The sequence below is a fragment of the Alligator sinensis genome, unplaced genomic scaffold, assembly GCF_000455745.1.
Source record: "Alligator sinensis unplaced genomic scaffold, ASM45574v1 scaffold343_1, whole genome shotgun sequence".
NCBI classification, from domain to species: domain Eukaryota; kingdom Metazoa; phylum Chordata; order Crocodylia; family Alligatoridae; genus Alligator; species Alligator sinensis.
In genome coordinates, this window is record NW_005841947.1 from 2128599 (window position 1) to 2153703 (window position 25105).

The following is a 25105-nucleotide window of genomic DNA, read 5'->3' on the forward strand; positions in this document are numbered from 1 at the left end:
ATGCAACAAGTTGTTTTAAACTCACGTGGAAAATATTTTATTGTCCTCTTTTCTTTCCTCTCCTCCTTTCTTCTTAAAGGTTGAAAAAAATGAGGACGCGGACCAAAAGGTTGAGCAAGATGGCATCAAACCAGAAGATAAAGCTCATAAGGCAGCCACTAAAATCCAGGCCAGCTTCCGCGGACACATAACAAGGAAAAAGCTCAAGGGAGAGAAGAAGGGAGATGCCCAGGCTGCTGATGCTGAGACTGCCAACAAGAAGGATGATGCTCCCACTGATGGCATGGCAGAGAACAAAGAGAGTGACGCCCCCTCTGCCACAGAAGCTGCTCCCTCTGACAGTGCCCAGCCTGAGGAGGGCAGCAAAGATGGCAGCGCCCCTGTAGAGGAGAAGAAAGGGGAGGGAGCTACGGATGCCAGCTCAGAGCCGCCAGCCCCGAAGGCCACCACTCCTGCTGCTTCCTCAGAGGAGAAGCCCACTCCTGCTGCCACTGAAACGGAAAGTGCCACTAAAGCTTCCACTGATAACTCGCCGTCCTTGAAGGCTGATGAAGCCCAAGACAAAGAGGAGCCTAAACAAGCCGATGTGCCTGCTGCTGTCACCACTGCTGTCACCCCCACTGCTGCAGAGGATGCTACTGCCAAGGCAACAGCGGATCCCCCAACGGAGACGGTGGAGAGCAGCCAAACCGAAGAGAAGACAGGTGAGTGAACATGAGGGGGAAGGTGCTTCTTGCCACATGGAACCTGAAATGTCCTGTCCCACTTTGCCCACCTGGGCCTCTCTATGAATCTCTGTGTTTTCCAAGAATGAATGATAAAGGGGTTGGGGAAGAAATTGGTGAGTTGGGGAGATGACCCATCTAGTCATCTCCTTGTGTTCCAGGGGAAAATAAGAGAGATTTGCATGTTTATGCCCCCAAGGGACTTTTCTAAGCTGGCAGAAATATCACTTACATCCTTCACACCATGAATGGCTTGTTTCTCTGAGCGAAGAGACTGTCCGTTTGGAGCAGTGATGGGTGGACATCAAAAAGTTTGGAAGGGTAAATCTAGAAGAGCTCCCATCATTTTGTGTCTGTTCTAGACATATATCTGAAACTGTTTGAAACACGCTTGTAACTCAAATGTTTTTGGTGGTGGTGTAGCAGAGATGATGGCGGATCATGGAATCTGCAAGTAGGGCTGGAAATCTCATGAGAGAGAGTTTTCTTACATACTTTGGGAGACAATCTAGCATTTCCAATAGGCAGAACTAGGAGAAGCCTGGTTTCTCTCTGTCTCATGTCTATTCATTCATAACATTTCTGGTACAGTTTGCATCTAGGCTGCGATGGAAACACCAACAGATCAGTCAGACTTGCCATTTTATACAAAATGACTCTCCCAGCTCTCTTTTCAAACTGTTCTGCATCATCCTCTGGTCCCATTATTCCTTGACAACAATATCCAGAACTGTCAGCTGCCATTATACATATATCACTGGGGTCTTACCTGTGCAGTAAAAAGACCAGACGTGGGAAGACAGATGCAAACATCCTGGTGGCACTGTGGGTGGGGATGCTGAAAATCAATCAGGGGTCCAAAAATGTGCTTGCAATATTTCTTCAGTCTAAGTCTGTCCGTAACTTCACTTAAGTTATTGCTCATGGCAGATGTGTTTACAAACTACCAGGAGTTTTTAGCCACTAGGGGTGGCTATACAATACAACAGAATCACAAGGACCTGTATGTTCTGGGTCCTTAACTTCCTCTTGCAAAATTAAGGGGTTAAGGTGATGATCCAAATCCTCCTCTGACTCAGGTATTCCATGAGACTGGCAGAAGGTGAAGAACCAGGTCTGCAAAACTGGTTTCCCAGTTCATAGATCAGTTGATAGCCTAAAGGGGGATTTCTCCAGCATATTGGGGAAATAGCTGACAGTGTCTCAGGAGACCTGATAATCGAAGGTGAGTCAAACATCCTTCTGCAAATGGCTGAAGCCTTGCCACAGCTGAGGTTGCTGGCAGTGTATTCCCTCCAACTTCACTTGTTGCAATACCTCTCTCTTCCAAGAACCAACGGCCACCCTCTTGCTTTCACTAAACTTTCTAAACTTTACAGCTAGCATTGGACTCTCATATAGTGCCAATGCACCCTCTACTGATGTTCAGGCACTGGGTAGCAAGATTTGGTAAGAACTGCAGGGGGCTCCCAGGCAGAAGCTTTGTAAGGCAAGCTGTAGACACAGGGGTAAGTCCAGTGGTGGACATCTTTGAAGTGTAACAAGATTCAGAATGCAGATCTACGATGAGAATATATTGCAAAGGATTTTTTTTAACTTCATTTCCCTGGAACCTACAAAGAGACAGCTGCTGAATTCATACCTCCAACCTTGACTCATTAGGGCCTGAGTGCTTGTTGGCATGACACAATTCTGCTGTGCTGTCTAGGAACATGAAAGTATCATGTTTCATAGTTGATGTAGTTCTGCTGGAAAAATCAGCATGGACCCAGCTTCTGCCTTCAGTGTATCCTACAATCAGGGGAACTAGTATAAATCAGGTGGCAAAAAATTGTTTCTGCCAGCAGAGCTGTGTCCACAGAAGTGGGCTGGGCTACCTTAATTCTGTAGATGGTCAGAAACCCCAGCAATGTAAGCATTTCCTTCATCTCTATTGCTTTGCCCCTTTGGTTGTCATTTACACCTCTACGAAGTAAGAACAAACTGGGTGTAAAATGCTATCACTGGCAAGCTTGATCAGAGAATTCTGATCTGACAGCGTTTTATGTTTGCCCTGTCAGGTATAAATGCCAACACAAGATGCTACACGCTAGAGTGCCAGGCCCTACAGGATTTGTCTGCGAGGGGCTTCTGTTTTGCCTGGAATCATTATCCCTGATTAACAACCTAAATGGATGTTTTTATTCTAGAGCAATAATGCCTTATTCCATGGGAGGAATAGTCATTCTGTGTTAAATTCATTCCTTACCTTAATCCAAATGAACGTTCCTGTGTTGACAAGCACTTAAACCAGCTATTATCTGCCTCTTTAGTAGTAAGAACCTGCATACACCAGCTCCATTGTAATGATCAAAGCTAAGTAATTTGTTACAATGAATATTTTATTTACTTAATTGTACCTTGTTTTGTTCCGTCATTGCCAGAGAACACTTTACAACACTCCTGCATTTATTTAGCATTTAAAATTATTTGCAGATTTCTTCAGCAAATGTTTCTTGGTCTGCAGATCATAAGACTTTTGAGCTTTACTATACAGTACACATTTGCAGTACAAACTATAACTTATGTGAATCAGTAACCACTCCACCAAATAAAGCATTACACATATTCTTTCCAAAATTAGCTTCCAAAGATGATCTGACTATTCCAGGCCAACATTCGCTCTTTAGTCTTATACATTCAGTATTCAGGCTAGCAACACTCACTCTTGGACATTTGAAGAAAGCAAACATGAAAGACTTGTGGCTGTAGTCAACTGAAATCCCTTTTAGAATGTTAATGAATATCGATTAAAAATACCCTTTCCCACTCTTTGATCAGCTCATCCAATCACAAACTCAGAGAGCTGCAGAGAATCTCAGAACCACAGAAATCAGACAGGAACAAAAATACCCATTATTCCTTCCTGTACATCTCCCAAAGGATGTTGGATTGTTCTCTGCAATGTTCCATATGCTTTGCCCAGTCTTGTTTGAAATGGCTTCCGCTGCACAGAGGCTGCTACAATGGAACTGCATTGTTTAATAGATCTTGTAGCTAGGAAATGTTTCCTGATATGCAGCCTAAGTTTTCCTTATCTGCATGCTACTAATCCCTTGTGCTACTGTAAATAGTTCTACTTCTTCACTGGTGTCTACACCTTTCATAGACTGTTACAATGCCCCCCCTCCTGCCCCCTTCCATGATCATCTTTTAACTAGTATTGCTAGTTAAATGGTTTGGTCATCTATGAAAAAAGAGGCATTTCAGTGCTCCACCAACACAGAGACGGATCCTCTTGCAGCTTCATTGGTCTCTTTCTCCTTGAAGTCATCCCCCTGGCTTTCAGAGTCCGTCTCGTATTGTTTCTGTGATCGAACACTGGCATAGTGCTCTACAACATAAGGCTGCCAAAAATAAAACAAATTGGCTCCCAGCCAGTGTCATAGATTGGCTGATTGCCATGGCATGCTTGGCTGCTACTACTATGAGGAGTAAGTGCAGGCCATTCTACATTTCTGTGGTGGTGTTCATCTGGGTTGAATTTTACTATCCTGCCTCAGCCCCAAATCTACAGGTATGTTCCTAGAGCTGAGGCAGTTGGGGTGGGCACTTGACCTACACCTTTGGGAAATTTTGCTGCCACAACTGTGTGAAAGAGTGAAAATGCAAGAGACAGAATGTGTGAATGGATGAATAAACTAAATTGCCTTGCTTTTAGTGCTCAATATTAAACATTTCTACAGTAGGCAAAGGTGGGGACAGTCCCCCTTGTACCAGTATTCACCACTACTACATCTTTTAATCTCTGAATGACTCTATTTATCTAACCTTTTAGGTGACTGCATTGGAAGTTGGCTTTAATGAAGCAATCCAGTGTCCAGTAAAAATTCACCTGGACCTAGGGTCCCCTGTGTTTTTATTCCTGTAAGACACCTTCTAGATAACTCTGATTATGACTGTAAAGCCTTGAAGCAAAGAGGCTGGGTTCCCCGCAAGGATAAAGTAGGAAGTGAGCCAGCAGGGCAAATTCAGAGGTGGTGTGGGAAGGCTGTAAATCAGACACCCATGAAACTGTCTCAGATCACCTTTCTGCTCTTTTCACATTCCCTTCACCATGGGTAAGAAATCATGGGGGTTACTAGTGCTCAGGGGGTGGAGGAAGGCATAAGTTAGGACAGACTGTTGGATAGTTTAATCTGAGCTTCCTTAGGGAGTCAAGGGGCTTCCTTGACTTCCTCCACTCCTAGCTTTTTCCCCAGGGGAGGTGCCCTGTGACTCAGTCCTAGCCAGTAGGCCAAACCCAAAAGTGACATGCAAGTTACATAGTGGTAAGCAGGTGAGCCGTATTCCAATCATGATTACATTGGGGAAGGGCCCTATGTGCCACTTGGATCACTCCCTCTGTCTCCCAAATCACACCACTGCCCATCATCTCCCAGATACCCCCCCCCCCTTGAATGGCCCCTCCGCCTCCATATCAGAGCCCTAGCACCCCAATCAGCCCAAGAGCAGTGGAAGCAGCAGCAATGGGGGGCTCCCCCTCACTGTCTGCTCCTCGGCTCCCAATAGTCCATACCCCTCCCATGTATCCAGATCCAGTTTCTACTGGGCCACACAGCTGCCCACCAGCTCCTTCCCCCCCATCCCCCTTCTCCCCTACTTCAGTTCCAGGACCAAGCAGGGGTTGGATCTGGGCACGCAGCATTGGTGTGTTCTGCAGGGACCCCAGGAGCAGGCAGGGAGAGGGAACCCCTACCACCAGTGCCTCTGTTGCTTTTGGGCTGATTGGGGTGGCATGGAAGTGATCCAGGGGTGGAGGGGATAATTTGGGGATGGGATAAAATTTGGGGGCCAGAGAGGGAAGCTCTCCATGCACCCACCCTTCCTCCTTCCCTCTGCCCATTCTCTCTTCCCTACTTCAATCCTGCCATCCCTCACCTCCTTCCCATGCCCCCCTCCCCTTGGCTCCCCTGCCCTGCTTCAACTCTTTTCCCTCTCTCCCTAATCACCCGATCTCTATCCATTTGCTGCCTGGCTGTTCCTACCTGTCAGTCCAGGGCTGTAGACAGCACAGTACCTAGACTCCTGGCAGCCTTGGGTGAACTTTTAGTATTGAGCCCCCCTTCACCAGAGATAGTGATAATAATCATTAAAAAATTACCATTTTGGGGCCCCCTTTCTGTCCAGGCCCCAGGCGGCTGCCAAGTTCGCCCATGCCTGTTTGGCCCTGGCTGTAGATGGTAGCTACTCCACCTGGGAGCAGTACCTCTTGGGATACTGGGGGACTAAAAATCGGTGGTTTTCTCTCAGGTGAACACCCAGAAGTTAACTTAAATTGAGTCAGATAGCACAGCTCAAAGGTAATCCTCACCTGAAATGGCATAATTTTAAAATGCCTAAAAAGCATTCAGCACTTGTTAATGAGCCTTAATGTGTGATCTTTCAAGTTGTACCTGCTCTTAACATGGTCTTATTCTAAAGTGTAATCTCACCCATGAGCATTTGTGAAGCAAGATCAGAATCCCGACGAGCTGGTCTAAGTTGGAGTAACACGTTATTGCAGGGAGAGAAGAAGCGAGTCAAACCATGTTAAGCTCCCTTTGCACTTTCCTAGATTCTCTTTCCTCCCTTTTGCAGTTGTCCCATACTTATGTGCAAAGTGCGCTCAGACTGCCAGGTAAGAATCCAACAAAGCTGGAAATGTGAAAGGCTGCATTGTGCCTAAAGAAGCCAGCTGCACTTTCTTTGTTTAGAAATGAAGAATGTTTTTCTCCCACTTGGCAACGTAGCCTTAAAACAGAGCAGCCTCCCAGCTGCAGTGAAATATCAAGCAGCCCCCGATCACTTGACATGTACGGGAGATGTACAGTTCCCACAGGGCCTTACATCCCAGGAGCCATGAACACCAGCAGTCCACCATCTTCTCTTCACTTCCTCAGAGGAAATGAGTCCCCAAGGATACTTTTAATGGTTGAAAAGCTTTGTGTTCAATTGGATTGGGATATTGACACAGAAGCCCCTATTGCACACAGGGAACGCTGCCAGTGTAAAGATGTGGTATGAGAAGTGCTGACTGCTGTAGAGTGTATAGACTTATCTACACTGGAGAGGAGTAATATATAATTTTAGCTTTGTCCCAGGGGTGACTGGCACATGGTAGAACACCTTTGCTACCAATTCTATTTCATGTGTACTTATCTCTGCATACAGCAAAAGTGGTAAAAGTGATGCAAGCATGTTGCCCCCCTGGGACAAGGCTGAAAGGAATCTTTTTAGCCTGCAAGCTAGTTTGCCCAGCACTTCTTGTTTGCAGTGCCATTATAAAGTTACAAGCTAAGAACAAGTATTATTTTGAGTTGCTTGTAGCATGCCCAGACACAATAAAACATGTGCCTGCTGCATGGAGTTTATACAGTTATTTGCATCATTGCAAAATGGGTGAGAAATAGATATGATAGCATTTTACACTCACTTGGCACTCAAGCAAATGACTATGGCAGGGACAAGGAATAAAGGATCAGTCACCACATCTTCAGAAGGCTTCCAACAAATTTGGGTGGAGAAGCCTACTGTGTGAGGGCTAATGACAGTTCCTCAGAATACATGAGATACACAAAGCTCTTGGGTCAGAGCCGATATCTTTTATTAGACCAACTAAATAGGAGCAAAAACATTCCTTTTTTTGCAAACGTTCAGGCACATACACCCTTTATCAGACTGAGGAGAATTCAAAGATAGTAAAAGTACTCCTAGGTAGAAAATAAACTCCATTTTATGCTACTATTTAGTTGGTCTAATAAAAGATATCGTGTCTGACCCAAGAGCTTTGTGTATCTCTTTTTCTCAGACCAACATGGGTACAAAATAGATCCTGAAAAATGGAAGGTAGCATATTTTAGCGATTTGGAAAAATAAACTTCAGTGCTAAACAAGAAAGATTTTTTCACCTCCTTGGCTGCCTCTGACATCGGACACCTCCAGAGAAGACGACAGCCTAATCTGCACATCACAGAGTCACACTCACAAAAGGACTCTCAGACTCCCAGAGGAATACACTTCCAGCCTCTACCTCCCCTGTGAAAAGTGGAGTTTTTCTACCTAGGAGGACTTTACAATCTTTGCTTTCTTCTCAACCTGATGAAGGGTGTATGTGCCCGAAAGCTTGCGAAGAAAGGAATTTTTTTTGCTACTATTTAGTTGGTCTAATAAAAGATATCGCCTCTGACCCAAGAGCTTTGTGTATCTCTTTTTCTCAGACCAACACGGCTACAAAATAGATCCTCAGAATACATGAGACCTACGTGGCACCACTGCACCTCTACAGAATGCCAGGTCTCCCCTGCTCCTGTGCATGCCCTAATACTGCAGTCACTGAATGAAATTAAGCAGGAACAACAAGGATGGGACCTGTAGTTTTGGCAAAGGATCCAAGTTCAAGCCTGGCTTGAGGCAATCATGGGTATTGCAAACTGTGTTTAGGATCACTTAGGTGGAATCCCAATGTGGAATGATCTTCAGGTGGATCCAGAATTCTAACTGTAACTGTTTCAGGGAGCATTACAAAATCTCCCTCTTTGAGAATGCCTTTCTAACTACAGTGACATTCCCAATATGGATCCTCCCTTTTGTTCCTAATCCCCAAGAACCAATCAAATAAAAAAACAAATGCTAGACTCCAAAAAATAGAGTTTTGACTCCAAAATGAGAGAAAAGCAGGGACTCTATAAAAGTTAATAAAGCATATGGTCATTATCTTTGTCTCTAAGTGGCAGTGGTGTTCAGACATTGGAGAAATGAACCCTATGATTGATAGATACATACATACATACATACATGAATGGATGGATGAGGGTTTACAAAATACTAAACAGCAAAGAGAAAGTAAATAGAGATTAGTCTACAAGAGCTGCTGACTATGTAGTAGCCTGATACTACCGAGCAGTAGCATCATATGGCAAAAACTGTGATGTGATGCTGCTGTGCAGTAGTATTAAACTATGGCACAGTAGTGTCACAAAAAAAGGTGTTTGCTGATGCAACTGCACAGTAACTCGGATTACTGCACATTTATTTAGTACTTGTCTATACTTGTTTATTTAGTATAAACAAGTACTAAATAAATGCATAGTAGCGACTGTGCTGTAGCATTTCATGTAGACATAGCCACTGTGTCTTGCGATACAAAAACTAGGAGTCACAAAAAGAGACTAATAGGTAGCAGGTTTAAAACTAACAGAAGGAAATTCTTTTTCACATAGTGTGTAATTAAAGTCTGGAACTCATTGTTGCAAGGTGTTATGGAAGCTGACAGTTTAGCCAGATTCAAAAAAGAATTGGACAAATTCTTGGAAAAAAGGCGCATCAGCAGCTATTGAGAATGGGAGTTAGGGATACAGCCTCTGAATCAGGTCTTCCTAGAACTTAAATTCTGGAGATTGCAAGTGTGAGACAAACAGTGGAAATAACCCTGGTCATACCCAGTTCACCCTCCCTTTCAGCATCCACTCTCTGCCAGTACATGGTACAGGATACCAGGCAAAAAGGACCTATGGTCTGACCCAGTAAATGACAGTTCTTATGTTTTTATATTCTAGATAGCTAGACAGACAGATACATTATGAAGTTTAGCTAGCAGCTTCATGCAGTACAATTATGGCTACGCAGGGCACTAGTCATGAAATCTCTTTATGCTTTCATCTACTAGGCAGAATGCTACAGGTGAGTTTGTAGAGTGTCATTTGGGGATTTACTAGTCAAAACAGCAAAACCACGAGACAGTGTCAGGGTTGCACAGCTCTTTAATGTGTTGTGGTTCTCTGAAGGTGAAAGCACTAATTCCACAGCCTAAGACTTCCACGTGCACAGTGATGAGATTAGGAAAGTTCAGCCAGGCCAGTGTGACCTGATTAGTAGAACCGTTCCTTGAGTGCTTTATCATAGGAGCAATTACATCTACAAAGATCAGGGGCAGGTGAACAGTCCCCTCCTGTATGCGCAGCAGCTCCCTTGAATCCGTCAATGTAAACTCATGCACCGTAGAATTTAGGGGTGCACCGATAAACATATTTTTGGCCAATACTGATGGCCAATTATTAAGTAGCCATAACAGCTAATACTGATACAAAAGCCAATATGCAGCCTGGCAACTTGAAGAGCAGCGTCTGGCTGGTAAGTCTGTGGGGCAGAAGGGGTATGGGGGTGGGAAGGAGTATGGGGTGGGGCAGATCAAAGGCCCCATGGTGAAGAAGGGAGTGGGGCAGGGGCCCCCCGGGGAAAGCACGGGGGACATCTGCCCCCCATGGATGTGTGCATGGGGCAAGGGCAGGCTGTCTGCTGTGGGGTTAGGGCCAGGGGTCTTCCCGGCAGAGGCTGCACTGGGGCTGCCCTTGGGGCAGGCACAGCTCCTGGCCCTAAGCCCACAGCAGACAGCATGCTGTCACCCTGCACACAAATCCTGGAGGTGGGGCACATGGAAAGCACGGGGGACATCTGCCCCCCATGGATGTGTGCATGGGGCAAGGGCAGGCTGTCTGCTGTGGGGTTAGGGCCAGGGGTCTTCCCGGCAGAGGCTGCACTGGGGCTGCCCTTGGGGCAGGCACAGCTCCTGGCCCTAAGCCCACAGCAGACAGCATGCTGTCACCCTGCACACAAATCCTGGAGGTGGGGCACATGGCCCCCATGCCTCCCTTGGGGATGTGCATAGCAGCGGGAGCTGCCTCCCTCCTCACCCACTGGCACGAGTCGTCCATGGCTCCATCCTGCTCCGTGTCCCATCCCACACCACCTAGGCAGCGCCTGCCCCTGCCCCTTCCCCCCACTCCCTCCCTCACCATGGGGGCTTCCATCTGCCCCCATGCTCCACTTTACCCTACAGATTTAGCAGATGGATATTGTTCTCTAAGCTGCCAGCCTGCATTACTGCCCGCATGCATGCTGCAGCGTTGCGGATACCCAACACATTTCTTGCTGCACACAACATTTATCGGTGACATTATTGGCTATACCAGCTAAAAAAAGGTGATTGCCAATAATGTCAATTTTCCTTTTATCAGTGTCAATCTGATATGGACCGATGTATTGGTGCACCTCTAATAGAATTATAAGACCCTGCAAATGGCTGCATTGGAACACAAGAACTGCTATTATGAGTCAGTCCCAATATCCACTTGGTGTGTAGTATCTTGTCTTTAATAATGACCATTGGTAGATGCTGCAAAGAAAGATGATGGATCTGCACCCTGGGCCAATGTGAGATAATCTGCCCTCCAGATTAGGATTCAATCTAATCTCTCTTGGTTGCTTGGCTGCTGTCTCTTGGAGAAGAAAAGGAGATATCCAGTTTATGGGAGAAAATTAAATCCTGAAAGCTGATGCTTGGCTATTCTCGGATGGGGAGCCAGGTATATGGTTACAGGTTGTTGGTAAGGGTGGTCTCTTTCCTGGTCTTACCTCTCCACCAGACTTCAGGGGTCTTGCTGCATAATTTGGAGGATCTTGACACATCATTTAGATCTAATTCATTGAACAGTACTAGGGGCTGTGGCTGTGGCCTGCACATGATTATTCAGGAGTATCTGTGGAAATGATTTTTATTCTTGTGTCTTAGGATACTTTGTTCAATTCAGGGGCTGAAGGAATAGTTAGAAAAAGACAGGTATGAAAGCCTGGATAGGGCGAAAGATGAGAACAGAAAGGGTCTCCTTCTAACCCTGACAAGAACACAACTGAATGGTTCATGTAAATAATGCTTCAGCAGAGGTCGGTAGATAATGTTTAACTATTGTCCAAGGCATCATATCCTCACATCCAATCTTTAAATGAATAACAAAGCTTTTATCCTTTTCATTATGGAAAAAGCAACAGGCATGAAGATGGAATAAAAACCCATTCATCTTTGTTTAGCAAGACACAGAAGTGAGGATTCATTAATGAGGATGACTGATGATTACTCTGATCTGGGTGGAGCAACAATACTTGCTAATAAAAGAGTAAGTCTGTGGTGCAAATACATAGTCCCAACAGGCCTAACAAACACATCCACAACCCATCCACATTAGAGTTTCCAGCAGCTAGCAGCTCTGGGACATTTTGTGACCTCCCTAGAGTAGAGACTCCCAGAGGCACTGGAGGAAGTGTGAGAACGTGTAACTTAAACTAGGGAGTGATTTACTGAATGGCTCTTTAAATCATGCTGTTGCTTTTCCTAATGCTTTCCTTTCTTCTGGCATTTTTCCATGTAGAATTAAAGGCAATATAAAAGAAGGTGAAGGTTCAATGACAATATGAATGAGATGAGTACATTAAGATGCAAGCTTAACATTAGTATCTAAATTCATCCCCTTCTTGGGACTTGGCTTTATTGGTAACTTGGGAACAATAATACAGGAGAAACCTCTGCCTCAGCTGCTTTTTCTCTGTGTTAGTTTCCTCTGTGGTTTCCCTCTGCAACCTCATCTGTCCTGGCTCCTTAGTTCCCTCCAACCACCTTAATTGTCTGGCAGCAGCTCAGTGGACCTACCCACTAACATAGCTCAATAGTCATTACTCTGAATTTGAATACATGGGCTGAAGACTTCAAAAGGATCAAGATGTTCCCCCTTGCTTTTAGCACCTGGGAAAACTCAACAGAACAGCTATACGTTCCTGTACGAACTATTGGAACCTGACTCTGGCCAACTGCCTTTGGCCTTGTTTAGTACTTACACCCATGAAAAGGGGTGGTCTTTTACGCTCACATTACAAATGCCAACTCATGAGTCAAACCACTGGAGAATCAGCCCCATGTTAAAAGTCTACCATCCTGCCAAAGCAAATCACATTTGGCGAGGCTAAGAGAGCCTATGGCATTGATTCTCCTACCAGTGAATGAGTTGTACCTTTCTTGTCCAGCTTAGTGCTGACTACACATTTTCTAGCACGTGGCACAATAGGAACATGCCAACATTGGGAGACACTGGCTTTCTGACATCCCAGAAATGTCTGTTCCAGGGGAGAAGAGGTCATTTTAAGCTCTTCTAAAGTTCCCCAGACACCCAACATTTTTTTCATACATGTTCTGTCTGGATCTGGGTTGGCCATGTGGGCTGTGGGATGGAGAAGATTGAAGGCAGAAGCAGGAGTAAACTAGCTGATGTTATGATGATGTTATGTTTGTATGCTGGGGAGGTGTGATGGGAGGATGTTTTGACAATGCATTTTGGAGTAGGTTGTGTGTGTCAGTTTTTCAGTATTGTGGTATGGATGTACAGTCCTGTTTGGAGTCCCTGCATGGTTTTTTGAGAGTACGTTTAAATCCCAAGATGAGTTGGAGCAGCAGCTGCACAGAGAAACTCTTTGGGCATCACCATGGAAACAACAAACCTGCATCCTCTCAAAGATACCTCTTTTTCTGTCCATCTCCTTTGACCCCTCCTCCATTTGACTATACGTGCTTCTCTCTGGTTCTGCTGAAATCTATCACTGCCCAACAGAGGACATCAGGGACTAATGTACCACATGAGGATGCAGGGGAAATGATCCACATGGATTCCATGAACTGTTGATAAATTACAGCAGAAATGGATTTTCATCCATTTGAAATCAAGTCTCATTCTCCCCTCATTAATCCATACAGAATATTGCTACATTGTTCTGTAGCCCAGAACATGAGTCACCCTTACCCATGTATTACCTTATATTGCCTCTCTCAGAAGCATATCCTCCCACTTGTCTTGTTCCCTTCAATATAAAATATTTTCTTTCTGCCAGTCCATTTATGACATCTGATGAAATAGGTTGTTACCGATGAAAGCTTATGCCTTTTTGAACCAGTTAGCCTCTAAAGTGCTGCCTTGTTTTACCTTCTGCATTGTAATGTGCATATTTGAGCCATCATTGTAACATTTTTATAAGCATTGCTGAAATGGATGAAGTTTGGCAGTTTTTGTGGTTCTGATCCTAATATTATTCACATGTCAATAAACTATTTGATATTAATGATTGATATTCATACTCCATCATGCTTCTTTCAGTCAAGGATTTTGAAATTCTTTACAAAGAATTCTTCATATTCTTTACATGTACAATTATTTACATCTGTTTCCACTGAAATAAAGCTACAGCTGTGGTGGAAGAGAGTCATTTTTCAGCAGTGGACAGCATCGCTACAGTCTTTTGGAAAAAGAAAGGAAAACCAAAGGATCCAGTTTAAACTCAGAGGGAATTTAAGGCAGTGCCCAACTTGGCATTTTGCCAGGTTGTTGCTCTTGTCCAGGAAAATACATGGAGTCTTTAGTGACAGATGATTTTCCGGGTCACTGAAAGATGGCAAGAGCAATGTTCCCTAAGACCATGAGGGCAAGCTGATTCATGGCTGAATCATGGTGCAAAATTGTGAACACTTTTCTCCATAATTTGGTAGCTTGTTCTTTGGAGATCTCGCATCTGTGCTTTGATATTTGTCTAAGTGCCAGATAATACAGTTGTCTGGTCAAGTGATAGACTCTTTAACCTGTTGAGACTTAATGTTAGACTGGTAAATCAGCATAAAAGCTGAGTAGGGGAAGAAAATCCTTGAATTTTTGTACTGATCTTTGAAACTGGTTTGTAGCAGGTTCATGAGGAATGATCTGATTTTCAACTTTTAAAAAAAGGTAGCAAGCAATTCCTAAATTCTGTGGTCCAGATGGTCAGCCAGCCTCAAGGAAGTTGAATTCAATGGAATCACTTGGATTTATGCCTGTGGAGGGCCTTGACCTTTGGTCTGCATATCCAGTCTCTCATAATGACTCCCAGGGACCCATTGTATATCATTTGTGCATGGCAAGGTCAAAGGACAATATCAAACATAATAATTATTGTTACTTGCACTTTTCATCTCCATGGCTCAAAGTACTTTTCTGTGGTATGGAAGGGTCAGTATCCCCATGTCAGAAATGAAGAGAAGGTGAAGTGGTTTGTTTCATGTCTGAAGTGGTTCAGTGGCAGAGCCATGACTACAGTCTAGGTCTCCTGATGCTCAGTCTAGCATCCTTTCCACTTGTCCCTGTCACCACAGTACATGGCATTCCCATCTGTTGCAATGAATGTTGAGGGACTGTAAGACCTGGACTCCACTGACATTGTCACATACTTGAGAGACCCTTGAGTAGTTCAGTCAGTTCGAATACATGTGCAGAAGATCAAGTTCAGTCATCAGTCATAAGCCTTTGCTGTCAACTCTGCCATCAAGCCAATGCTCTATTGCAGTGGTTTTCAAACTTCCTAAAGTCATGGAACCCTTCCATGTCACTTTTTGTACCCCTGCCCCTATCTTAAAGCCAGGTGACCCAGCTGGGCAATGGTAGTGCTGTGCCTCCCAGCCTGCTCTGCTGTTACCCCCAGTCTCTTTGCAGAATGTCTGATGACCTATTGGGGAACTCCACGGCTCCATGGAGCGTGGTTTGAAGCTTTATTGAGTTACAGGAGGGGAGGTGAAAACAGGGGTGGCAAATAAGAAATGCTCCAAACTCTCCTACACTTAAAACAAGTGATGTTAACTTAATGGGATTAGGGGAGGCATCACAGTTGAATTCTCACTAGTCCAGACTCCACATGACAGACCCACCAACCCTGCCTCTTTGGTGGCAATCCTCCACAAGGCAGTCAAAGACTACCTGGGGACACAAATTCTCCTCCTGTTTACAGGAGGAGCCCTTCTAAGATAGGGTTGCAGCCCAGCAGCAGGGCAGTGTGAAAAAAACCAGCATTGCTGCCGCCTGCACAACACCTGTTCTTTGGATAAACAGCAGGTCTCTGTCTCAAGGGATATGAGCCCAGTGCTTTTCACTGCACTCCATAAACAGACACAACGTGTGAAATAAAATGTTTCTTCATGCCTCAAGCTAGAAACCTGCTTCGTGTCTGAAGCCAAGTGACTGTAAGAAAGATGGATGGACTCGCCATGTTTTTACCTCAGGGACAAAAAGGGGGAATCCCAGGCATTTCCAGTGGATGCTGAGCACAGCTTTACAAAATTCTCAGTCTACAAAATCACCCATCAAAGTCCATTTGTTTTGTAAAGACAAAGAGATTAAGAGGGTCCAGCCTAGCTGTGAAGAGTTTGATAACCTAGCAAACAGCGTGTCTTATTAGGGATGGTATTGAATTTTTGGAAAAAATGTTTCTTCAGAAGAAAGTCCCATTGTAACCAATTTTTTTCCCCAGGAATGTTCCTACTGTTTTCAATAAGGATACAGTTTCAGATTATAATCACAGACAGAGGAAAGGCAGGGAAGAAAGGGGAGGGGGAAAGAGAGGGAGAGAGTGTGGGAGGCAAGGAAGAGAGGGAGGAAGGAAGCAAGCTCTATCTACTTCAGAATAGCCAGGGGCCTGGAGGCAAGGACTTTCATCTGGGATATGGGAAAAAAAAACATTCACGTTGCTGCTTCAGTTAATTCAAAGCACATATTTGAATCTTCATCTTTCATATCTTACATGGATTTCCCAACCAGCTGGCTTTCTGTTGTGGCTTTCTCTCAGTCCCTCGTGTAGGAACTGTTCTGCCTTGTATAAATAATTAAATATTCATTGGAGCAGGGAAGTGAAACATGGTCTGCCTCGTTCCAGCTGAGTGCCCTCACCCCTACCTCTACCCCTGCTTCAGACAGTCTTCTTCTCTGGCCCAATGAATATTTAATTTTTAGAACCACTCCAACAGGAGAGAAAAGCCAACACAATAATTCACATGGCTGTTTCATGGCGTCACTGTGTGACAGGTACCTCTTAACCCATGCACAGGAATTAAACCAGAGACCTCCAGAGATAATAACAGGAACTAAAGAAATAAGATTTTGTAATAACTCATATCTTCTAGGGATTAATGTTGTGGAGTACTTTAGCCTACACACACACATGCACACACTTGGACCATGGGTTACATCATGTTTCTGCTCAAAGGAAGCACAACCTGAGACCCACCATGGATCAAATCCTAGATGTGGCCCCACTTTTGTGATGACAACTCCTGCCGTCCATGGACTGGCACAGTGTGGGACCTATAACCACACTCTGGCCATGGGGTAACATGCATAGTTCTGGCTCCTATCTGGCAGAGACACAAAGGGAAACCTTGCAAGAATGAGATTCTACCCAGTCACCAAGCAACTGAGTAGAGACCTTCTGTTGTGGTTAGGTATCAATCTTGAATTGCTCACTTGCCCACTGAGGTCTCTGTTTCTCCTCAGTTGGCATTATCAAATGGCTACCAGAAGACATTGGGCAGGTCTAGAGAAGCTTCTCTCTTGACCCTGGGTTCATTGCTGACAGAATAAGTCCGGTCCACTTGCTCCCACTCAGATTAGTCAGAAAGACAGTTTGAGAGCAGCTTGGAGCACACATAAGTACCTTCCCCCCACCTTCCCCTCAGCTTTGAGCACAGCCCTGGGGCTATTCACCGTGCTTAACTTAACACTGCACCTGAGCATAAGCGAATGGCTTATTTTTATTGGCAGTGGATCCAGGGTTTGGAGGAGAACCATATAAAGTACCCTTTTTGCCACCACTGGAGCAAAGATGTCTGAGGACTAAAGACACCCACCATATGGGAATGGGTGGATACAAGAATGTTGTTTAGGAGAAGGACAGCATGACATGGACAAAGGCTCAAATAAGCTATTGAATTGTGTGAGTTGATGGGAAGCCGCAAGTAAGGACAGACTGAATGGCCAGCCCTAAGGTCAGCTATGATAAATGCCTGGATTTTTTCACTGGGTTCTCCCTGGCTAGGAGAAAAAGCACAGTTGCAGGGTAAGCCAGGAGAAGGCAGCTGTGGTGCATTTGATCATTTGGGGCTTATTTTTTCCTTAGGAAATACACGTGCTATTATTGTGATATAGGCTTACTGTGCAGTAAAATACCGCACAGTAAACCTTCCCTGGGAATGTATTTACATGTGCATGCTTTTGAGAGCAAAACTGCTCCCAATGGGAGCTGCCCCGTACAGGGATGCTCCTCCCCTGCTCTGCCCCACTGCAGCAGCCGGGGGGGGGGGGGTGGCTCCAGACTCCTTCAGGGTGCTAGACCGGGGATAGCAGGGGGCATGGGGGCCAGTCCTGATGCACACAGAGCTTAGGAGAGCTCTACCAGCTGCAGCAGCAGTTGTCTCCTGGCCCTGTGCACATCAGGAAGGGTCTTGATGTGTACAGGCCTGGGAGACAGCTGTCGCTGCAGCCAGCAGAACTCTCCCAGCCTTGTGCATGTTGGGACACACAACTGCCAGCAAGCCCCATGCCCAGCAGGGCTTCCCTGACCAACAGGAGGCTGACTGGGACCTGTCCCACTTCTGGAGCAGCTGCTGGTGAGCTTTCTGCTGGTTGGGGAATCTCTAACTAGTGGAACAGCTGCCAGCGAGCCTCTGGCTGAGCAGGAAAGCAGATAGCCCCCCCAGTCCCAACACTGCTCAGCTCCCAGTTCCTGTAGAGAGCCAGGAGCTGCACAGCTACAGGCCGGGAGGTGGGAGAAAGCAACCCCATCCTGGTCAGGAGCTACACAGCACCAAGACCAGGGACAGAATTCCTACATCCCCTGTGGTCCCCTGCTGGTGTGGCTTACCAGGAGCAAATTTTCTCCCATTCAGCGTCTACACAAGTCCTACCATGCAGTAACTACTGTACAGTTAATCTAGTACCTGTATTTACAGGTACTAGCCAACTGCACAGTGGACTAATTTACTGCACAGTAAATGCCATGCATGTGTAGATGATGACACTTTACTGCACAGATTAGTCTACTGTGCAGTAAAGTATCTCATGTAGATCTGCCTAGCAGGTATTTTTTCTGGAGTAAATCCTTTTAACTCATCCCCTCTTTAAACTCCTTACCCTCTCCCTTTCAGTATAACACAACAAAGTGTTAGCTTCTTTGTTCTTTTTCATCATTACTGCAGCCATTTCAGGATATTGCTCACATGTAGGGCTTCACTCCTGTCATTATCACAGGAGCCTCTTACCTTGCTACAAGGCTGCTTGTTCCAGTTGGTGATTCTGGAACACACATTGTTCATCTCAATTGCCTTCACTTTAGTTTCCTGTCATTGACTTTCAATGAAGTTACTCCTGATGTACACTTGTGCGAGAAGACCCAGGGTGGATGGATGGAATGCTCTGCTGATCTTCCCTTCAGACTTAAGCAACTTATGCAGTGAAGAGTGTCATCACTGGATTTAAAGGACCCCTTCCAATGGTTTGTGTGCGCATTGGGTGCCAACCCCCACTTCATGAGAACTAGGTACTGATGCACACTAGGGTATGTACGCTTTTTTGGAGTGGCTACAGAGACATACACCACAGAAAGAGAACTACACTAGTGCCCTCTGCTGCCCATGATTCTGAACTGCATGGGGCAAAAATGGGAAAGGAAAGGGGTCTATCTGGGCTTGGGCTGACTGAGCAAATAAAGTGTGAGGCCTGCCACTGTGCTCCATTCATCTAGAGTTGTTTACAGCTGCCCAACCAGGGATGCTCTTGTATCCAGGCTGAATTAATTAACTGAATAATTGAATTCTTATTGTAAAAAGCCTGTCAGCCAATTAAAACAGGATGACTGTTTGAAGGCAGCTGCCCTTTATTTGTTAGGTGCAGCATTCAGAAAGTTCAGAGGGTGGAAGGTCCCTCCTGCAGGGTACAAACTATGGGAGGTACTTTAAAAATGCCTCCTCAATTTTAATTGAAATTGGAATTATTGGTGACAGGGGCAGCCACCTTGATAGAAAAGAATGCTGATGGAAACATGGCTTAGCCTTCTAATCAGACTTTTCAGACTTCGCCTAAGACTTTTCAGCAGGCCTCCCTCCTGCTTTGCCTTGGGTCTTTTGTTCTAAGTTGCAAAGGCCATGCCACACTGTAATTTCCACCAGGGCAAGGTGTCTTCAGCACAAGCACAAACTGTTCTTGTTGATTCATAGGTTTGAAGGCGATTAGATCACCTAGTCTGACTGCCTACATAGCACAGATTGTAGAATTTCACTGTTACCTTGGTACTGCAACTTGTGTCTGAGTGAGAAAATACCAGGAAGTGGAGAACAAGGTGCAAGCAGTAAAAACTGGGGAAAGAGTGAAAGGCTGCTGTTAAGTTTCTGAGGCAGAAACATTTGGCTATATCCTCTGCCCCAGCCAAAACCCTGCACCAGCACACCGACCTTAAAATCAGCCAGTTGGTCCAGCTTAGCCCTGTGGCATCTTCAGGCTCAGCAGATGTATAAAGAAGGTTAGACCTTTGCCTTCTCCTGAGTATTGTGTCTGTGGATGCTCATGTGGTTTACTCTACTTGAGTCTTTCAGGGGAGACCATAAAAATAAGGTCCAGCCTGTTCTGTATGAATGTTAAAGATGCTGAAGCACTTTCCCTAAGGGTTGGGATTTTCTCCAATACCCTTGTTTATAATGTCCCTTCCTATACCCTGGTTGTCATGCTTTGGGTGAGGAAACCAGAACCCATTCCTACTGCAGCCGGTGGCACAGCTTCCCTCCCTAATGGTATCCCAGAGCTCAGTGTGTTCCACTAGCATGTTTTATATGCAGGGGCAAGGCACTTAGGGATCCTGTGGACTGATGCCTGCTGTGTGCATGTAAAATATTAATACCCTTGATGTGCACCTCTGGCACTGTTGATGTTGTTGCTGCTGAAGTCATTTGTCAGGAAGATGGCTACTGGCAGATGGAAGCTCAAAAAGCAACCATTAACTCTTTAGAGCATCTAAATGGCATCTAAAGAAAAATGAAGAAAAGGAGACATTTTACGTCTTCTCCTAAAGTGTCATTTCTCCTTCCCCCTTGGATCCATGTCATGTCAGGCCAGAGACTGGGTTTATTGCTGGTTTCCATGGCAGTTAGGGTTACTTGGGAGGGACCTGAGAGCTCCATGAAGCCCAAGTTTATCAGCCTTCTTGGGTTTAGTAATGGAGACTAACAGTCAAGTAAGTTATAAATGCCATGTGCCTTCAAGGCTTGGGTGAAGGCAGGCACAAGTGGGGTTGGGTAGCAAGCCTGGAGCAACTTGTTCTTTTATTGCCGATTACAGAGTGGGGAGTTAGGCAGAGCAGTGGTGTCATTTGTTCCTGAGGTGCTGGAGGAATTCGTGCTACCCGCACATCTGTAGGGCCTTCATGCTACCCCCACATCTGTAGGGTGGGCAGAATAGCTACAGTAGATAAAACCCTCAGGAGCAGGGTTGTGTGTCTACCTAGCTTCCATCACTGGGCAGAGCTACCTCAAAACAGCCTGGATGGCCTCTCTGAATGCCTGCAAAGTTGCTGCCTCCTCATTGTGTTAGCTGTAACAATCCTGATTGAGCAAAGATTCTTCCTATGAACTTGGGTAATTTTCCTGTCTGGCACTTTTCTTGTCTACTCCACTGTGATCTCTCCTAAGTCTTTGAGTTCTTTGGTATCTCGAGCCTTCTGTAATTTCTTCAGTGCATCTACTCTGTGGGTGCACATAGAGGCTGAAAAAGACTGGACTCTTCAAACATATCTCTGCCTTGACACAAATCCTCACACACATCTTCCAGACAATCATCCTCAGCCAGCGGCCCAACCGAGCAATGATGTGGGGGAAGAGCCATAGGGGCAACTACCTTGGGCACCTGGGTGTGTTCCTAACTTGCTGTCCTGAGCAACGAATGGGACACACAAATAATGCTCTTTTGTTCTGCCTACCATTTCAGACAAGGATGACTTTTCCAATCTATGAGCCAGTACCAGCTGTGAAATGTCATCTTCCACAGCTGGAAGCAAGTAAAAACCTGTGTATTCAAGCTGTTCAAACAACATAGTATTTCACAGAAGGGTTTTTTTCATTGGTGGAGCCCCCAGAAGTAACTTCAGGAAGGGAAAGTACAGAAAATGGGTTGTGAATGTCTTCCTTCCTTGAGGTTAGATCAAATCATAACTGGCTTTTCCCTCCAGTCTTGATGCTGGTTCTGAAAATGTGGGCCACCTACAAGCTTGCCAGATCTCAGGTTTGGGCCTAAGGCAGGACTATTATGACTGTTTCTCAGGCTCCTGAATTCCCCCCAAATCTCAAAGGTATTGGTTGTAGCCACATTGGTCTAAGGACATAGGCAGACAAGGTTTTTCCAACTATTTTAGTTGGTCTAATAAAAGTTATCAGATTTCACGCAAATCTCAAGTCTTTTGACTATACAGTGACTCTGATGCCAGAAGCATCATAGAACAGTTGCCAGTGGACTGGCTTCTTGGTAGGATCATGGATACTACAACTGTGAAAGTAACATTTAGGCCTTGTCTATATTTACCTCCTCATTATGCCACCAGAGCAGCAGATAGTAGTCACCAGTCAGCGCACAGGCATACCCATGGAGGCTTCTCAGCTTTCCACTACAGAAGGATGTGCTGCCAGAGCTTGAAGTACACCTTGGAAAAGCACCAGCTGCTGAATGGAGCATGGCAGCCCAATTGAAGGCATGGGAATGTCTATACATGCCTTCTGTGTGCTGCCAGATAGTAGCAGAAGCTTTATGCTGCTTGGTAGAGATGGTTTAACTTTGCCAAAGAAAAGGAGGGTTCTGCTGCTGTGCAGGAGCCTTGCAATGTGAATTGGCTCAACATTTTGGTGGTACAGCAAGAGTTAATTTTGTAGACTAGGCCTTTGGGTACCACATATGGTCTAGTTGGTAGAGCACTTAACTGAAGGCAATCTGTTCATTTGTGTGCTATTCCTGGCTCTGCCATGGATTTTTTATGTGATCACAGGCAAGTTGCTTGTCGGTCCTGTACCATAGTTCCCCATCTATGAGATGGAGATGACAGCAGTTCCTTATTTTGCAAAGGCATCTTGAGAATAGTATCCATTAAAGACACTAGAGTGATGAAGGCCAAATAAATACTTATACTATGAACAGAGCAGAGGAAATAGGTCCATCAGGGCAGGTCACAATGGAGATAGCTCTAGAACCCTACAAAGGCATGGTTCTGATTAAGAGTGAATTATATCATTTTCACACACACACACACGCACGCACACACACTGCATGTTTCATATTGCATATCAAAATCCCAATAGCAGATCTAGGAATGAGACTGTGGTCCCCTCACTTTGGCTGTGCCACACGTGTACAGTGAGCTCTGAGCTCAGCAGTTGATGGGGGTGGGGTCTGGCCCTGCTTTTGTGTGGCTCCAGAGCCCAGGGGGTGAGCACTGCTGCTTTTCACCTTTCCCCTGCCTCCCCCTCCCTGCTGAATTCAGCAGCAGGGGACAGAAGGGGCTGAGTGGGAGGCATGCAGAAGCAGGGGCTCTGGGCAGAGCCTACACAGAGAGCGTATGTGCAACATAGCCTAAAGAGGGTGGGACCATAGACTGGTCCCACACCCCCTCTGGATCTGTTCCTACAAAAGCCCTACAGTAAAATTATGAAGGTTGCAAAGCCCAGGTGTTGAAAATCAGGATTTGTAAGAAATAAAAATGCCTGAGTAACTGTGGAAAATCCCCTTGGGAGGCTGGGGAGCTGAGGAGAGAGGGAACAGGAGCTTTTCACCTCCAGCATTTGCTTTCAATTCACCTTAGAAATCAGCTCTTCTTTCTCCTAGAGAGTGGGTACATCAGGAAATTGGGCATAAGATCTGACCTATTCCCTGGGTATAACTGGCCCACTCTGTGCCTCAGTTTCTTCCTGTTAAATGCTGGGTGCCTTGAGGTAAAGCAAATAAAGCCAGTACCTTTCTATGTGGACAAATGCAGCTCCTCTCTGTATCTGTTCACAGTTTCTATTTCTCAAGTATCTTCTTACTTGCCTCTCCTCCAGCCACTGCAACACTTACCCTCCATTTCCTAGGTGCCAAATATGTAGTCCCATAGAGCCCTGTTGTCTGGCTCCAGTGCTGCCTGTGGGTCTTGGAACTGGGCTCTCATCAGGCCCCAGCACCTGCTCCAGTCACTCCAGGACCATGTTGCACATGGTGCCCACTCCACTGCATGTCATCTCTGTGCTAGATCCAGCAGTGCATCCTGCAGCAGCCACTGTATGCAGACATCCCCATAGCCCTGGAGTGGCCTCCATATGCACTATGGTACCAGAGCAGCAGAGGAGCTGAAGTACAGCCCTAGAACGGCTGAACCAGGACTGTGCTGCATGTGACATCTTCTTCAGCCACTCTAGGATATGTGCTGGATCCAGTAGGTGGGACCAGTCTGTGGGTCAGATCCAGCCTACAGACCTGCCTGACACCACTCATCTGGCCTATGGGGCCAGATAAGTTTGACATGTTTGCCCTAGAGCAATAAAATAGCCCTGAAATGAACCCCCTAGCTCAGTGGGGGCAAACTTTATGGCAGGCATATCATAAACTAAACCTGTGCATTTCACGAGTGCCACTGTGCCCCTTCCCCTGTTTTCTGCTCCCAGCCCTGTGCTCCCTATCTGATCTGCTGTGCATCACACATAGATGCTGCCCATGGCCAACCCTGCCCTAGCTGATATTGCTGCTGCCACCTGAAGAGTGTGCTACCTTCCCAGAAGCTGTAGCTCCCCACCAAAGGGACATGGAGGGGAGAGGTGTGCTGTATCAGGCAAGCTCTGCCATCTATAAGGCATCATTGCAACCCACCCTCCCTGGTGAGTTGCAGTGCCCCAATCGCAGTGCCTGCATGCAGAAAGCCTTATTTTGTTGAGGGCAAACTGGCTGCAGGCAGGAGTTGATGCGAGTCAAAACCAACCAGACAAATAGCCTGGCCAGTCATCTCAGCTCTTGGGCTTGACTCTGGAGAAGCAGATGCGGAAGGGGTGGTAATGAAGCCAGTTCTTCCCTGTCCCCAAGAAACCTTGTGTGTGTGTGTGCAAATGTAGCAGCAACAGGGTTAAGGCCTTGCTTCTGCTCGCAAATGGCATCTCCTCTTTCTGTCTCTCCCCAACCACCTCCTGATCTCTCCAGAGAGATGCTACTGCTCCTGCCCATCCGCCATGGGCCAAAGTTGGAGAGTTTCCATGGCAACCAAGCAGCTGGTGTCTAGACACTGTGAGAGGTCTTGCAATTGAGCTGCCATCCTAGCAGGCCTCAGCCCCACCCCCACCACACACACACACACACACACACACACACACACACACACACACACACACACACAAAAACACACTGCATCCTTCCCAGTTTTCCTGTGCATTTACTGCACACACAAATGGGAAAGAAAGATGGAGTTTCCTGTCCATTGGCAGCCAGGGGACAGAGGTCTCCTGAAACTGTCATCCCCTCAGCTTGGTGAAGCAAGAAGGCAGCAGAGACAACAGAGTCAGAGCTGACACTCCTCAGAGCTGGAAAAGGTAAAGAGAGGCAGGCCTCAGTGCAAGGCCCAAGGTGTTGCCATTGGGACTGGCAAATGCTTTTTACTCCTCCCTTGTGGGCCTGAGCAGAATGGGGCTGAAACAAGAATGA

The 25105-nt window shown here is 45.9% G+C and overlaps 1 protein-coding gene across 1 annotated transcript in view; it reads left to right on the plus strand.

The window, feature by feature from the left end:
• Positions 1-25105, plus strand: part of GAP43 (growth associated protein 43) — a 37068-nt gene that overhangs the window by 2246 nt on the left and 9717 nt on the right. The window contains exon 2 of the mRNA XM_014518274.1: positions 80-704. Within this exon, the coding sequence (XP_014373760.1) occupies positions 80-704 (625 nt within the window). The remainder of the gene's footprint in view (positions 1-79; positions 705-25105) is intronic.